A 15,650-nucleotide genomic window follows, 5' to 3' on the forward strand; every position below is an offset into this window, starting at 1 on the left:
TCTCACTCAGCAGTTTCATGTAGATGTTAAAAAGCATCAGGGATAGGACAGAGCCCTGAGGGACACTATACAATAGCTCTCGTTTCACAGAGCAACTATCCCTGGGTGACACCATCTGAAATCTGCCTGAGAGATAGGAATGGAACCACTGCAAAGCAGCCCCCCCCCATTCCCAAATCCCTCAGATGATTCAGAAGGATACCATGGTTGATAATATTGAAAACCAGAGAGAGATACAAAAGAACCAGCAAAGTCACACTCCTTCTGTCAATTCCTTGATATACATCATCAATCAGGCCGATCAAATCAGTCTCAACCCCATAGCCTGCTCTAAAGCCAGTTTGAAATGAGTCTAGATAATAAATGAGAGGTGAGAAGACAAATACACATCCCAAGCATAATCACCTCAAATTTTCTGATGAACAAGGAAATGTTTAATTTCTTTTTGAATATGAGCAGAAAAGCTGCTAAACATACCTCGGAGGGAAGGGAGTTCAACTGAGTGGTGCAGCTACAGAGAAGGTTCGCTCTTGCATTAATGTCAACCTCACCTTTGAAGGAGGGGGAACATTATTACCATGTTCTGTATGGTGAGGATCACAGCCTGAATTGGTGTAACTGAAAGTGCTTCTGTGTAACTGGTTTGTAGGTCAAACATTTTTATAACAAAAGAGAAGGGAACTAGCATGAAAGTACCATTTTAATATGAAAATACTCATATTAAAAACCAACACCTCTTGAACACTGTTCCCTCTAACAGGGATCTCCAGATGTTGTTCACTACAACTCCCAGCATCCCCAGCTACAATGGCCTTTGGCTGGGAATTATGGGAGTTGCAGTCAACAACATCTGAGAATCCCTGTTAGAGGGAACACTGCTCTTTACGATGGGATTCAAACAGGAAACAGAAAATTCAGCAGCAAGCTATTAGTACTTGCATCTGCTGTCTTGTGTTTCTAGCCCTAAACATGCTTACTGAGAAATCAACAACTATGCATGTTTACTCAGAAGGAAGTCCCACGGAGGCCTATTTCTAGTAAGTATATTCATAGTCCCTTTGAAATCATTTCAATTTACTTGTGAGTATGTATCATTCCGTTTTTGCTGTAAGACTCTGCATACATGATGTACTAATTCTGGTCTAATTGCATGGCATCATAGGTTTAGTGTCATGTAAGCACACCGACCACAGTAATCACTGCTGATATAACAACAATAATAACTAAGATTGAGTTAAGAGAAGTACACCAATGGGGTACCACTACAGGTATATATTAAATAGTCCAACTAACTGGTAATGATGCAGAATATCAGTTATGAACTTGTAAGAGTTATGAGTTACTCTGTTTTTTCTGTCTGTCTGTCCTGTTTTCTAGAGGAAACAGTTCTTTCCATGATTTATTTTCTAGTCTGAATGGGAGGAACTCTGTTTGTGCAACACTCCCTTATTTTTCCTGTGTACTTTTTCTCTGTGTAAATACAACTTCTCCACAGATCTTCCTCTAACAAAACCATAAAAGACTTGCAAAATAACTCAAAATACTTCTTGCATTATATTTACTCAGTATTCAGCCCTCCAGGTTTGACTTGGCTATTACAAGATTAGATTTATTTCTCTGTGTTTTTGTTTTTAAAGAGCACAGTTCTAAAATGTAAAGGTTCCTATCCAGATAAAGTTTATTGTGTCTAAGGCTGCAATCCTAAACACACTTATTAGGGAATAAGCCCCATTCAACATAGTAGGACTAATGTCTGAGTAAACAGGCATTGGAATATGCTGCACATCCTGTTGAAACCAATGGAACAAATAAGTCATTACTACCTTAAGTCCCATTGCTTTCAGTGGGAGTTATTCATGACCAACTGTACCTGGATTGCAGCTAACAAGTTTAAATAGGAAATTAAGGCACAGAGATTGCTTCGTATGATACTGTTTCTGATACAGAGATTAATCTCCTATATCGAAATCAAATAAATAAATATGATAATGTTGGAACTGAACCCTAAATTACCTTTCCATTACGGTTACACAGCTTAGGAATGTAATATGTATAGGGCCCTCTCAGTGTGGAGAGTGCTGGAAATATCACACTAGACACCAACATCTATTTGTTTTAAAATGCAACCACATTAAACTGCAACTTGGATATTGCAAAACACAGGAAATACACTGCACATTGGGGTGACCAACCTGAGGCTCTCCAGCCATTGTTGGACTACAACTCTCATCATTCCCAACTGCCAATAAGTTAATAGGATGATGGGAGTTGTAGTTCAACAATAGCTACAGAGCCTCAGGCTGGCCACCCCAATGTATGTAGCTGACACCAGTTTCTGTCCCATTGTTCTTTGTATTTGTTTTTCTAACAGAGATATGGCTATGGGCATCTCAACTGGTAGTTTATGCAGCCTTAAGGAGTTCAGCTTTAAAGAGAAGGGACATACTGGTCTCAGTTACCAATAACCATTCATCTCGCATCACGTATGATTTTAGTGAGAACCCTCCAGATTAAGTCATTTGGGGACTGTGGCAAACGGAGACTGGAAATTGCCCACCTCAAAAAGGTTTACCAACCGTTGGCCATGAATAAAATCTTGAAACTTGACTGCAGATCAGTCATAAGAACATAAGAACAGCCCTGCTGGATCAGGCCCAAGGCCCATCTAGTCCAGCATCCTGTTTCGTACAGTGGCCCACCAGATGCCGCTGAAAGCCACAGACAGGAGTTGAGGGCGTGCCCTCTCTCCTGCCATTACTCCCCTACAACTGGTACTCAGAGGCACCCTGCCCTTGAGGCTGGAGGTGGCCCACAGCCCTCCGACTAGTAGTCATTGATAGTCTTCGACAGAAAACCCACACTCCATACATTGCTTTCGCAGGTGTAATGCATGTTCAGTGGGGCATCTATATGGTTAGTCAATAAGTCGGAACCATCAAGTGCAACCATCATAACATTTGCAAAGTTGCCATGATGTCTTACAGTTATTATTTAATTTATGTATTATTTTACTTTATTTTATTATATACCACCCTTGCAAAAATGGCTCAGGGCAGCTTACATCAAAACAAAACCAAAACAATTAAAATCAAAACTAAATTAAACAATTAAAATCATTAACATTAAAATCATTTAAAACCAATATTGAAAATTTAAAACCATGAATCTAATTAAAAGCCTGGGTGAATAAACGTGTCTTCAGTGCCTTTTAAAAAGTTGCCAGAGATGGGGAGACTCTTATTTCTACAGGGAGCGTATTCCAAAGTACAGGGGCAGCAACAGAGAAGGCCCATCCCTGAGTAGCTGCCAAACGGGTTGACGGCAACAGCAGACAAACCTTCCAGATTACCTTAACAGGCGGTGGGGATCACGGTGAAGAAGACGTTCTCTTAAAAACCCAGGGCCTAAGCTGTTTAGGGCTTTATAGGTAATAACCAAAACCTTGTACTTTGCCCGGAAATGTATTGGCAGCCAGTGTAGTTCTTTCAACACAGGAGTAATATGGTGTCTCCTAGATGACCCAAAGACCAACCTGGCTGCCGTATTCTGAACCAACTGTAGTTTCTGGACTACATACAAAGGCAAACCCACATAGAGTGCATTGCAGTAATCCAGCCTAGAGGTTACCAGCATATGTACCACCATTTTGAGGTCGTTCATCTCAAGAAACAGACGCAGCTGGCGTATCAGCCAAAGCTGATAAAAAGCACCTCTGGCCACCGCTTCAACGTGGGACACCAGGGAGAGGTTTGGATCTAGAAGCATCCCCAGACTGCGTACCTGTTCCATCCAACAGAGCGTGACCCATCCAGAACTGGCAAATCAAAATAGTCTCCCGAGTTCCAACCCCACACAATTTGGATCCAACCTCAGTTTGTTATCCCTCATCCAGCCCATTATTGCCTCCAGGCAGGCATTTAGGGAGGTTATGCCTTCTCCTGATGATGTTGACATGGAGAAATAGATTTGGGTGTCATCAGCATATTGATTACATCCTGCATCAAATCCCCTGATGATCTCTCCCGGCAGTTTCATGTAGATGTTAAAACAACGTTGGAGACAATATGGAGCCCCAAGGGACACCATAGGAAAGTTCTGATTTGGAAGAACAACAGTCTCCAAGGGACACCATCTGGAATCGGCTCGTGAGGTAGGAGCAGAATGACTGCAAAGCAGTACATTTATGAGGTAGAACTTCTAAGCCAGTTAGCATTAAGGTTTACTTACACTGGCTCTTTTGAAACCATGATTGTATTCATATGGGAGGCTGCAGGGACATGACAAATGAAAAATGGCCTGGTGGGACCAAGAGGAACCACCACTGTTAGAGCCCGTCAGCTAATCAAGTAAGGCAAGGCAGCCACCTCAGGCAGCAGATTGGTTGTGGAGTGCCCTGGGCATACTAACCACTAGTAAGCATACTAGTGAGCATACACAGCTTTCGGGTCTGTGGCAGTTTCCAAACTATGTTCAAGGGAATTCTGGGGTACCTTGGAAGCTTATTGGGATCTGTAATGACAGATTAGCTCTGCTGAAAGATAGCTTGCTTTTAATTACTAATTCTCCCCTGCAGTTCACAATGTGGAGGTTGCACATTCCGTTCATGCATTTTAATTAATTAATTAATTAATTAGATTTATATACTGCCCTTCCAAAGTGGCTCAAGGAGGTTTACAAAATGGCAATGACGAAGCCCAACAAATCTGATGAGTAGTGCTCCAAGTGAACCAGCTGACCATTCTGGAATATGTCACAGAATCTTCTGCAGTGCACAGGGGGTTCCATGGCACACAGGTCAATGTGGAACATATTTCCCTGAAGAAAGAACACTGGGAAATCAGTGCCCTCGAAGACTGCATGAAGAACACTCTCTAGAATTGCCTCTTTCAAGTACTAGTAGATGTCTTAAGTGTTTCATTAATCAAGCTACCAGTAGATGGTTTGCAGCTTTTGGATATTGAATTTACTAAGTGATGGACATTTAATTAGATCATCTTTCAGCTTTTTGCAAGCTTTCATTTTGAGAGATTTCACTGCATATGTCCAAAGACAAATTGTTCTGATGCCTTCCTAAGCTTTACAAGTACTATTATGACAGCCACTTGACAGGATGCTTATCTACTCCCCGCTCCCCAAAGAAATGAAAACAAGGGCAATGGCTTCCCCCATTTTCTCCAATAATTGTCTTGGCCATGGATTAAAGAATATTGCATTTGGAACTTGTTTGTGTGTGGTGGGGGGAAAGCACATAATCCTACAATGCAACCAAATAGGCTGGATAAGACTGCTTAACTGGCAGAATTCTGCCAGCCTCCAGTGTTGGAGTAAATTCAAATGGGCAGCCCAAAGACTCCTGCTTGCTCCCACCCGAAGGAAATCCAGGAATAGCATAGCCAATCAGACTCTCTGAAGGGAATGCGTAAAATAGCCCTGAAGATTGTTTGCTAGTATTAGAGTTAATAAAATGGTCAGATGGAGTCAGCTCAGGTCACTGGCATTGTAGTCCAGCTAGAACAAAGCAGATGAATTAGCCAATTAACCTTGTCAGAGCATACGAAGAAGACAGGGTGGGAACCAAGCCCTGATATCCATTTCCCCCCAATCTGTTTATACATGTACAAGCCAACAGTAGCCCCCAGGAAAAGACACATTGATCTTCCATTCTTCATCTCATACATCTGATTGGTGTAACTTTTCTCCTATTGAGGGGAGGGTCTTTTTTCAGAGCATATCCTATGTGTTTCTATGCTTGATTTCTCCTTAGATCCTTTCCCCCCAAAAGCAAATGATTTGTTAAGCAGAACAAAAACATTTATACAAATGTCGTTTATTTGCATGAGTTTATGGTAAGCTTATTTTGTGAATTGAAATGTTTGGGATCCACCTGTTGGGCCAGCCTCGTAGCTGTGCAAGTGTCTTAATGAAACCCACTGGCATGATTCATCCAACATTGCTTTGCTCTGGAAAGTTTTGAGTGGCTTGTGATGGTCTTTAGCCTGGTATGATGGTAACTCCCATGTAACAGGGACTGGGGATGTTTGTACATGTAGGATTTTCTCTATGGCATTGGATAGCTATCCTTGCTTCTTTGTTTCAAGAGTAAGCTTGTCACATGGGTTAGTTGGACAAACAGCCTCTATTAGCAGACTTCATTCCACATGCTTCTTTGATAAGAGAATAAGGTTTGAAGAACATGTGGCTTATTGCTCTCCCATGATATGATGATTGGCAGCTGGCAAGCAGATATGTGTTTTTATCCAGTTTTGCACAGCAAATGTTTCTACTGGGATGACTGGATTCCACAACTGTATGGCATGGCTTTCTTTGTTGCCAGAGAGCCAAAGGGCTGGAATGCTGAAGCAACCTTCCTGGTGAACAGGTTGCTGGGAACTTCCAGGTCTGGCTGCCAGCAGTATACATCTTTCATGGACAAATACTGACTGTGCAGGCACCCAAGAAGACATCAGGGGCAAAATTATGTTATTTTCCAGTGTACCAGCTGTGTAAATTCCAGTACTGCAGGAACGCTCATATATTCCGCTACCAAGCAAAGTGGTATTTTCTTACTCTGTTTTTCAATTTCTATAGTATAATAATTTGCCAATTCTCCCTACACTGAATGTTTTCTATTGATGTAATGAAGTGTTGGACCTTCAGCAAGGAGACATGAATTCAACCATGCTCAACTGTATAGCCCCTTGATGACCATGCACAAGTATGTCCTTCAGCCTCAATTACCCCCCAGAGCTGCTGTAATGATAAAATAGGCCAATGTCCTGAAATGAGGAAGGGTGGAATACAAATGTGATAAATACAGGAAACCCACAGATATTGTGGATTGAGCTTCCGCGGGTCACCTTCCTATATACAAATTTGTTATCACAGGGGGAGTTTTAGTTTTTCCCAGGGGTTTCCAGTTGGGTTTCAAAATTTAAAGGGAAAACCCCTTTAACTTTTAAATCCCCAACACTATGAATGACCCAAACTATCCCATAACTAAACTTGTGTGCTGCAAATTACAGCCTGAGCCACTTCTCAGCTGAGAATCAGCACGTATTTTAAATCCCCAACCCCATCTCTGCTAAGAGGTGGGGGGGGTGCTTATTTGAGGGATTGGGGATTTAAAAATTAAAGCCACTGATCAGCCCATGCCACTTCTCAGGAAGCAGCATGGGCTGCTCAGCTGGTTTTGTTTTTTCATCCCCATCCTGCAAATAAGCACCCCACACAGCTTCTCAGCTGAGATAGGTTTTTTGCAGGGTTTTCGGGTTTAGACTTTGAATGATGTAAGTTGAACTTGCATAGTACTTCCATGGGATGTCATCCGCACAATATCCAAGGGTCTCCTGTAAACTCTTTCTGGGACCTGGTTCAATGCCAGTTTTTTAAAACTATGTTATAAAAAGAAAAACAACAAATACTACCACAAAAACTAAAACAAATCCGCAGCATTTTCTTTCAAAACAAGACTTAATGTCTTCTTTTCTTTTCAAGTTTAAATGTATATACATACAAATATCAATTGTAAAAAAAAAAAAGTGGAAGAATTAAAGTGTTTTGGTCATTCCACTTTATGTAAATATAGACATGATCCCAACCTCAAACCTGAGAAAAAGCCTAAAATAAATGCATCTCATGGTGTTCTCTTGGCACTTCTGTCCATTAATTGTTCAAGTAGTAAACACTAATTGGGAAGGACATTGAACAAGGTGCTCTCCATCTAGTAGGAAACAGGCCCCTCGTTCTATTTTGCACTGCCTTCCAGGCAGAAATATAGGGCTGATTTCTTGGATTTTCCTCATTAGCCCAATTAGAAAATAAATGAGACAAGATTCATTTCCAGTGTGTAAGGGGTCAAAGTCCTGTCTTTAGTGCAGCATCATGTTCTTCAAGAGTTTCTGGCAGCAACCTCAAAATTCTATTTGTCCCTCAAGAAGGCTGAAGGTTCCAACAATATGGACATTTCAGTCATTTGGTCACAATGAATGATGCTTATCTTTATCCCAAAGCTCCAGTCTCTGCGTAGTGAACAGCTGGGCCACGCCACTTAAGAGCATGAGGAAGATGGTGAAAGACATCGCAAGAACGTAATGGCTAATGCTGCAACAGAAAGAACATTATCAGTCAAAAAGGATCAGGACATAAATCAATAAGCCTAGACAAAAGCAAGTTTTCTAGTAAAACTAGAGAGATTAAATCTTCGTACCTATTCCAACAGAATAGGTATCAGTTCATTAAATGCATTAGCTATCTGAATGTAGTACTATAAACCTCTACAGATACAAGTTAGGCAGAGGCAGAGTGATTTTCTGGATGTGCAGATTATAATGGCTAGAAAGGTGTTTTTGTGTACCATGAGCTAGCACATACAGAGGTTTTCCATGGCTACTACATACTAAACCTTCCCTCTTTATGACCATTATGGTTCAATTTATGAACTACAAACACGAATAAAGCTTTTAACACCTATGGTGTTGAATCAGAATTACACAGACTGAATTTGCTTCAAAACAGGATCATAGAAACTTAACATGAACATTGACTTGTTCAAGCACATATTTTACTTACAAGTGAGAGAGAGTTTGTTAGGCAGAAGTAGAGGTTTAACACATTCAAAAATCAAGCAGTCACATTTTACATTTACATTTAATATCCCGCTCTTCCTCCAAGGAGCCCAGAGCAGTGTATTACATACTTAAGTTTCTCCTCACAACAATCCTGTGAAGTAGGTTAAGGCTGAGAGAGAAGTGACTGGCCCAGAGTAACCCAGCAAGTATCATGGCTGAATGGGGATTTGAACCCGGGTCTCCCCGGTCCTAGTCCAGCACTCTAACCACTACACCACACTTCACATGTATCTGAAGCAACTGTGCTTTTCATTTTGAAATCCAGAATGAATTAGTATAATTGCTTACTCTTGCAAGAGTTTTTATTTTAAAATATTTATTTATTTGGGCTGATATCCAGACTATCAAAGTGTGAGTGCTATGTGATAAGCACCAGTACCGCTGCTGATTCCTGCCTAAAGGAGCATGGCACTTGCATGTGCATATGTGCTTGTGTGTGAATTTCCATTATCTTCCTTTCTCCAGAAGTGATTTATGAAAATATGTCTTTGAGGGCTATGCAACCCTCAGGAACATATTTTCACTTGGCACAAGCTGCTTCAAGGGGAAGGGGAAGTTGTTTAAATCAGGGTTTCTTAACCTTGGGCCCCCAGCTGTTGTTGGACTACAACTCCCAGAATCCCCAGCCACAAAGGCCATGTCTGGGGATTCTGGGAATTGTAGTCCAACAACATCTGGGGGTTCAAGGTTAAGAAACCCTGGTTTAAATCCCCCCCCCCCAATGTGATTGCCAGGTTAAACTATCAGCAGCACAGTGCTTCTCATATAGGACCCACACTGTTAGTCTGGATGTCAGTTTTTATGTCTATCCTGCTGTTACTTAGGCCTTCCAGTGATCTCCCATCCAGATTACTGGTCAAATCTATACCTGCTCAGCTTCAAAGGAGGGATATTTAAAACTATCTGCATGTCGCCTATACACACATGCTAGTCTTCCAGTAATCCTCTTTGGAGGACATCAAGTTATTCCAAATCTAGTTTGAAAACTGAATTGGTTTAATAGAAGAGTGTCCAATTACCATGTGGGATTTTAATTATTTGGAATTCCTGACTGCGGGATTATGCAATTTGAAATTTTTGTGGCAAATCTCCTCCCCTAATGTAAGCCAACTAAAACCTCCAGATCATAGTTTAAGTTCTGGCACCTCACTTGTTGTGAATATCAAAGTGCAAAGTATCAAATCACTGACTCCTGAATTGAAGACATTTGGACATTGACCAGCATGAAAGAAGGAAGTTGTTTTCAAAATTCTCTTAGTAAGCCAAGCCATCTGACATCTCCAGTAATCAAATTCCAGCTGAGCACCCCACCTTGATAGCCTCATGAAACTAAAGAGTGGATCCAAGCCATTGGCAATATAATTGTAAAAGCACTTGCTAAGTGAAGGAGTGGCAATGTTTTTCAATGACATTAAAACAAACACACTGCTTTTCTTTAAAAGAAATCTTGATGGTTTTTTCCTCTTGTCATGGCTACAACAGAAACAGCACATTGAAGTGCCTGCACTGCTGCACTTCTATAAAGAAGGTGCACGTTTAGAAGCTGATAATATCCAGTCTGGTTTGTCAAAGTGTAGAAGGCACTGCTTGAACAGCCTGGTCAGTACCCTTTGGACTTTGCAGTTCATGGGAAACTTACCATAAACTGATAACAAGGGCCTCCCTTAGAGGAGAAAAAAAGTCTAATCTTGCAACCCAGCTGGTTAGTCTGATTTTTTCTTTCTTTTTGCACTTCAGTTTTTTAGAAAATCAAAGAGAGAGAGAAGAGAATTGTTGCTGGGTTTTTGTTTAAAGCTTTCTACAAAGTTTTATGCTCAGAGCCATATCCTAGACTTTCTAGTCTCCCCGAAGTACAAGCTGCCAGTCAGGGATAAAGCATGACTCTTAACATTTACAAACCTAATTTGGAAAGGGGGGGGGGGAGGAGCAGATCCCTTTGATGAATATTCTAATTAGTGTTTTTATCCTTTGAGGATGTGGATGAAAATTTAATTACTCTGAATAATTAAAAGAAGATCATGACTTCATAGTTTGTTCGTTCATACGGAGCCAGAAGTTCAAACCCCATAGCCCTAGAGAATCTACTCAGTCAATGGAAAATATCTTGTCTTTAGGAGACTCCAGCTAAGTGCACACTAGTGTAACTCGAGTCCAATAGTCATCAGCAACTCATAATTGACTGAGTAGATTCTCAGGTGTTTAGCCTTGAAATGTGGCCAGAATCAACACTACATACAACCTAATGACTGATTGAGAATGTTAAATCATGAATTAAATTACTCCACTTTTTCCTCCCTTATGCCTGACCCTTCCTCCCAAACTGCCTACATCCTCTACCTCTTTCTCTTCATTTAAAAATCCTTCTTCACAATATACCTTTTCTGTGAAATCTATGGCACAACCCACTAGTCCTCATCCTCTACTGAAAGTAAAGAAAAACTTGAGTGTGTTCAACAGAATTGACTGCAACTTCTTCCCCTGGAAGTTTTTCAAACACAGCTTTTAAAGTCCTTTAGCTTGCATTGTCTCTAGAACGGAGGGTTACATATTGAAGTCCCTGCAAGCTATAAGGATCACTTCCCATACAATTCGGGTTTTTCTATGAGGCAGTAAAGCCTCACAGAAAACCCGCAGTAAAGCCTGCTGTGTGGAGAACTCCCTTTTGCCCTCACCTCTTCCTCCCCTCGCTTGTGTCAGATTTTAGATTGTAAGCTCATCAGGGCAGAGACCCTTTTTTGTTGCCACACCCACTAACAATGCTGAATGTATGAATTACGGAAGGCAGCTTTTCATTTGTATTTACACTGTGCAAAACTGGTTGCATCATCCTCTCTAATAAAACGCTTGGTGTCCGTCCGTGGACGGACACCAAGCATGTGTCCGTGCCTCCCTGGCCTGTTCTGCGCATGCGCGAAGCGCATGCGCAGAACAGGGCAAGGGAGACACGACGGCCGGCACCCGGTGGCCATCTTGGGCGGCCAGAAGCGGCCGCCCCAAAGAAGCAGGGTGAGCGGCGCCGGCGAACACTGGCCGCCGCCGCCTTGCCCAGAGGACACCTGCGGCGACAAGGGAGAGGCCCCAGGGAGCGGAGGACCCGGCCGGAGCTGCGGGCGGCGGCGGGCCCGCTGGAGCCGCGGGCCGCGGCGGCGGTGGGTGGCGGGCCCGCCGGAGCCCTGGGTGGCCGCCCCGGCCGGAGACACGGGCCGCGGTGGGTGGCGGGAGGGGGAATGGCAGCGGAGGCCCAGACCGCCGCAGGGAGACAGAGGCCGGGACCGGGGGCCGAGCGAAGGCCGAAGAAAACAGAAAGCAAAAATACAGCCTCCGCCGCTGCCTCCGAAGTCCCACCCTCCCTCCCTCTCAGCTTCCGAAACCACCTTACCCTGTCCCGTTACAGTTGAGCAAAGAAAGTCCTAAATTGAGGAGGGAGAGAGGAGCTCTCAAGCAGTGCTCCTCCCTCTTCAAAGGCTCTGCCCGAACTGGCGCTTGGGGCCGAAAGTCCCAAGCACCAGTTCGGGCAGAGCCTTTGCAGTGGGAGGAGCACTGCTTGAGAGCTCCTCTCTCCCTCCTCAATTTAGGACTTTCTTTGCTCAACTGTAACGGGACAGGGTAAGGTGGTTTCGGAAGCTGGGAGGGAGGGAGGGTGGGACTTCGGAGGCAGCGGCGGAGGCTGCATTAAAAAAAAAAAAAACAGTAAAGGGGAGAGGAAAAGGCTAGCGCCCGTTATTATAACGGGCTTCAGAACACTAGTACTATATATAGTTGATGTAGTTAGGTAAATCTACCTTCCTACCCCAGAAAAAAATAGAAAGAAAAAGCTAAATTAAAATTCTGCCTCAACTGACAAGTAACAAAGGAAGGAACCACCCAGAGATGAAAGTTTGGGGCGGTGTACAAATTTGATAAATAAATAAATAAATAAATAAGGATGAAGGAGTAAAAAGAGGTGCCATAGCTTGCCCCTTGCGCCCCCCCCCCCCCGCCCCAGGCTGCTTCATATAAAGAATTTCTCCTACACAGAGATAATTTTCATACAGGAATAAGAATTTACCCTATTACAAGAATTATGGTGCAATTCTTTATTGAGCATATTGTTTGGGTAGCTGTTGAACCCAAGCCCCTTCAGAAGCTATTTGAATGCATAGAGGGGGGTGGGAGCTAGATCACACATATCCAATCCACACATGTCTACTGTAAAGTCTGAAAAGCCCCTGTGTGTACAGCTGTATGTATGCAGAGTTTCCTCTCAGGTTATCAGGAACCCTTCTTGTTCAGGGTTCCTGACTGCATGAAGAAAGCCCTCTGCGTGGGGGCTTTTTCAGACTTTATACTGAACATGTGTAGGACAGAGACATGCCGTCCTATTCCCCTTCACCCTCCCCATTTTGAGATCTCTTCTGTCAAGTGCTACTGCAGTTGCCCATTCTGTGTACTTGCAGCAAAAACACACACATACAAGTCCATGGCCCTATCTAAACATGACTGCGTACTTCTTTTCTTAAATGGGACATGTCACATATGAAGCAGCCCTCCCTGGCAGCAGCCCTCCAAGGTCTCAGGCAAAGGTCTTTCACAATTCAAAGATCCTGTAACTAAGATTAACAAGTATTGGCCAGCAACTGTCTCGTTTTACAAAACTGGCAGTTTCCTCCAGCCTCCTTGCTCCTCTGCTTTCCCCACTACCCTTTTAGAGCAGACTGCAGCAAAAATGGGAAGGAAACAGCTAATCTAATCTTGTGTTTTGCTTTGAAAACAACATTAGTTAGGGCTAAATTGGCCAAAGGTGAGCACAGAATGGAAAACTGCAGGAAGTACTACAGATATGAGAGATGCCAGAGATGGTCCACAAGTTAAAGCAAGGAAAAACCACTTATTAATCTGTGGTTAACTAGTTTGGCTTGATAATCATTACCAAAGACCACAGGGCTCTGTGGCTGCCAGGAGTTCGAAACCGACTCGATGGCACAGTTTACTTTTAACTATTTTGGCTAGATGAATTTAGAAATTGTGGATGCTAATTTCCAAAGATCTCTTGTGGATTCAAGTAAACATTACTCAAAGTGCTTATCAAGAAAAAGGGTACTGAGGTTGAGATGACCTTAGACCAGGGGTGGCCAACCTGGGGCTTTCCAGCCCTGGGGATGATGAGAGTTGTAGTCCAGTTACAGCTGGAGAGCCCCGGGCTGGCCACCCCTCCTGTAGACTATATCTCACTCAAGTTCTCCTTTATCTGTAAAAATATCCAAATGGTGATAGTTGGGTAAAGAGTCTTTGGTCTCTTCTATTTGTTCTAATTTCAGTTAGTTAACATTTATTTCTGATATCTGTCTACTGCCTGGAACAACAATTCTGAACATAAAGGGGAGAGAACTTTCGGAATGCTATAGAATTCCATTCCAGAACAGAGACTGAATCTGAGCTGTATCTACCACTGAGCTACTGTTGGCTTAACAGAATTTGTACAAAGCATTCTTATCATGCTAATTAAAGCTCACAAATGGAGCCACTAACCAGGACAAAAGATACAGCCTGACTTGGAAGCTGCTTGTATTAAGTCAGGATTACAGCAGCAAAGTCAATGGGAACAGGCTGGGGTTTGAGGAGGCTACTCAAAGCTGGATGAAAACACCTCTCTTACAAGGTTTAATGCCTTCTGATTCCCAATGTGGATCTTTCCACTCTTTCATTTTTCAGCTGATCACCCAGATATACTGTACATACTAGAGGCTAGTGTGGTTTCTCAGAAGTCTTGATGTTCACATTTTGTGTCTTAAGATAGTTAATTCAAAGGGAGCCAGAAGTCTGAACTATATAGTCTGTCTGTCAAGACACTAATTCAGTTCCTGATTTTAAGTCCCACTTGGTTTCACACTGGATGGACACCTCCAGCCCACTAAATAGTAAATGGAATCTGACCCACTAGAGTGGAAAAGATGGGATACAGTTGTAGTCATACTCCTATATAATAGGCAGTATTTATATCTATGTTTATTTATATCTATGTAAACCACTTTGGGAACTTGGTTGAAAAGCAGTTTACAAATATTCATTGTTAATAATATAGGACACAGAAATTAGGAGCATTAAAAAATGACAAACTAGTGCCATAGGGGGCATTTCCCCAAGGGTTCATCCCACAGGCCTAGTGTAACATTCAAAGGCCTGCAGACATATGGGTGAGGCGGAACATGTGGGTCTGATTCTACAGGGGAAATCCATGTGATTAACCATGTGGCTATGTGGCTACATAGGCTATGTGGCTGCAGGTCTTTAAACTTTAACACAGTACTGTGGGATGAACCCATGTAAAATGCCTCCCACTCTGTTAGTATAACCTTTAAAGGCATGGATGTTTACTTAGAAACATTGCACTGTGCTTAGGTGGGCATACTCCCATCAAAGTATGTACAGGCTTGCAGTTTTAGTATGCCATAACTTCCCCAAGTCGTATGGGCCAAAATGAAGATGGGGCTTTGATTTTTTAAAATCATCTTCCCATTACAAAGAAAATTAGCATTATAAAGCTGTTTACAGACTGCCTATGGAGGATATTTGGAACTGCAACACTATTGCTAGATGTCAAAGATACAGTTCTTGTGACATTCACAAGGTTTTTATTTTTAGAATTAATAACAGCATTTATGATGTATACAATGCTTCAGATGTACAAGGCAAAGCAAAAGTGATCTCTGCTCAGGCTGCTCACAATTTAAGCTGACAAGGAACAAAAAGGAAGGGAAGGGAAGAAAATAAGGGGCAAAAATACAAACATATGCAAATCAACTTGGGCACACACTTAGAAGAGTGGGGAACATTGTGGGCCACAGATGTATCGCATAGAAGAACATTCTTGCTTTATTCTATCTTAAAATGAAATAAAGAAGAACACAAAAATCCCAAAAACTGTTAAGGCAGCCAAACTAGTGGAAAGAGAGGTACTAGAAGCTATTTTTTTAAAAGGAAGTAAGAGAGCATGTGCAATGCTCATGGGAAGAACATTGAAGCTTGCCAGCTGTACAGAATTCT

At 42.4% G+C, this 15,650-nt stretch overlaps 1 protein-coding gene across 2 annotated transcripts in view; it reads right to left on the reverse strand.

Annotated features, from left to right (window-relative positions):
- Positions 1–5,810: 5,810 nt before the first annotated feature.
- The window catches only part of PIGN (phosphatidylinositol glycan anchor biosynthesis class N), a 138,617-nt gene continuing 128,777 nt past the window's right edge, over positions 5,811–15,650 (reverse strand). For both annotated transcript variants that reach the window (XM_053243843.1, XM_053243844.1), the window contains exon 29: positions 5,811–8,100. In XM_053243843.1, coding sequence (XP_053099818.1) covers positions 7,977–8,100 — 124 coding nt within the window. In that variant the 3' untranslated portion in view covers positions 5,811–7,976. The remainder of the gene's footprint in view (positions 8,101–15,650) is intronic.

This window comes from Hemicordylus capensis, chromosome 4 (genome assembly GCF_027244095.1).
Source record: "Hemicordylus capensis ecotype Gifberg chromosome 4, rHemCap1.1.pri, whole genome shotgun sequence".
Lineage (NCBI taxonomy): Eukaryota > Metazoa > Chordata > Lepidosauria > Squamata > Cordylidae > Hemicordylus > Hemicordylus capensis.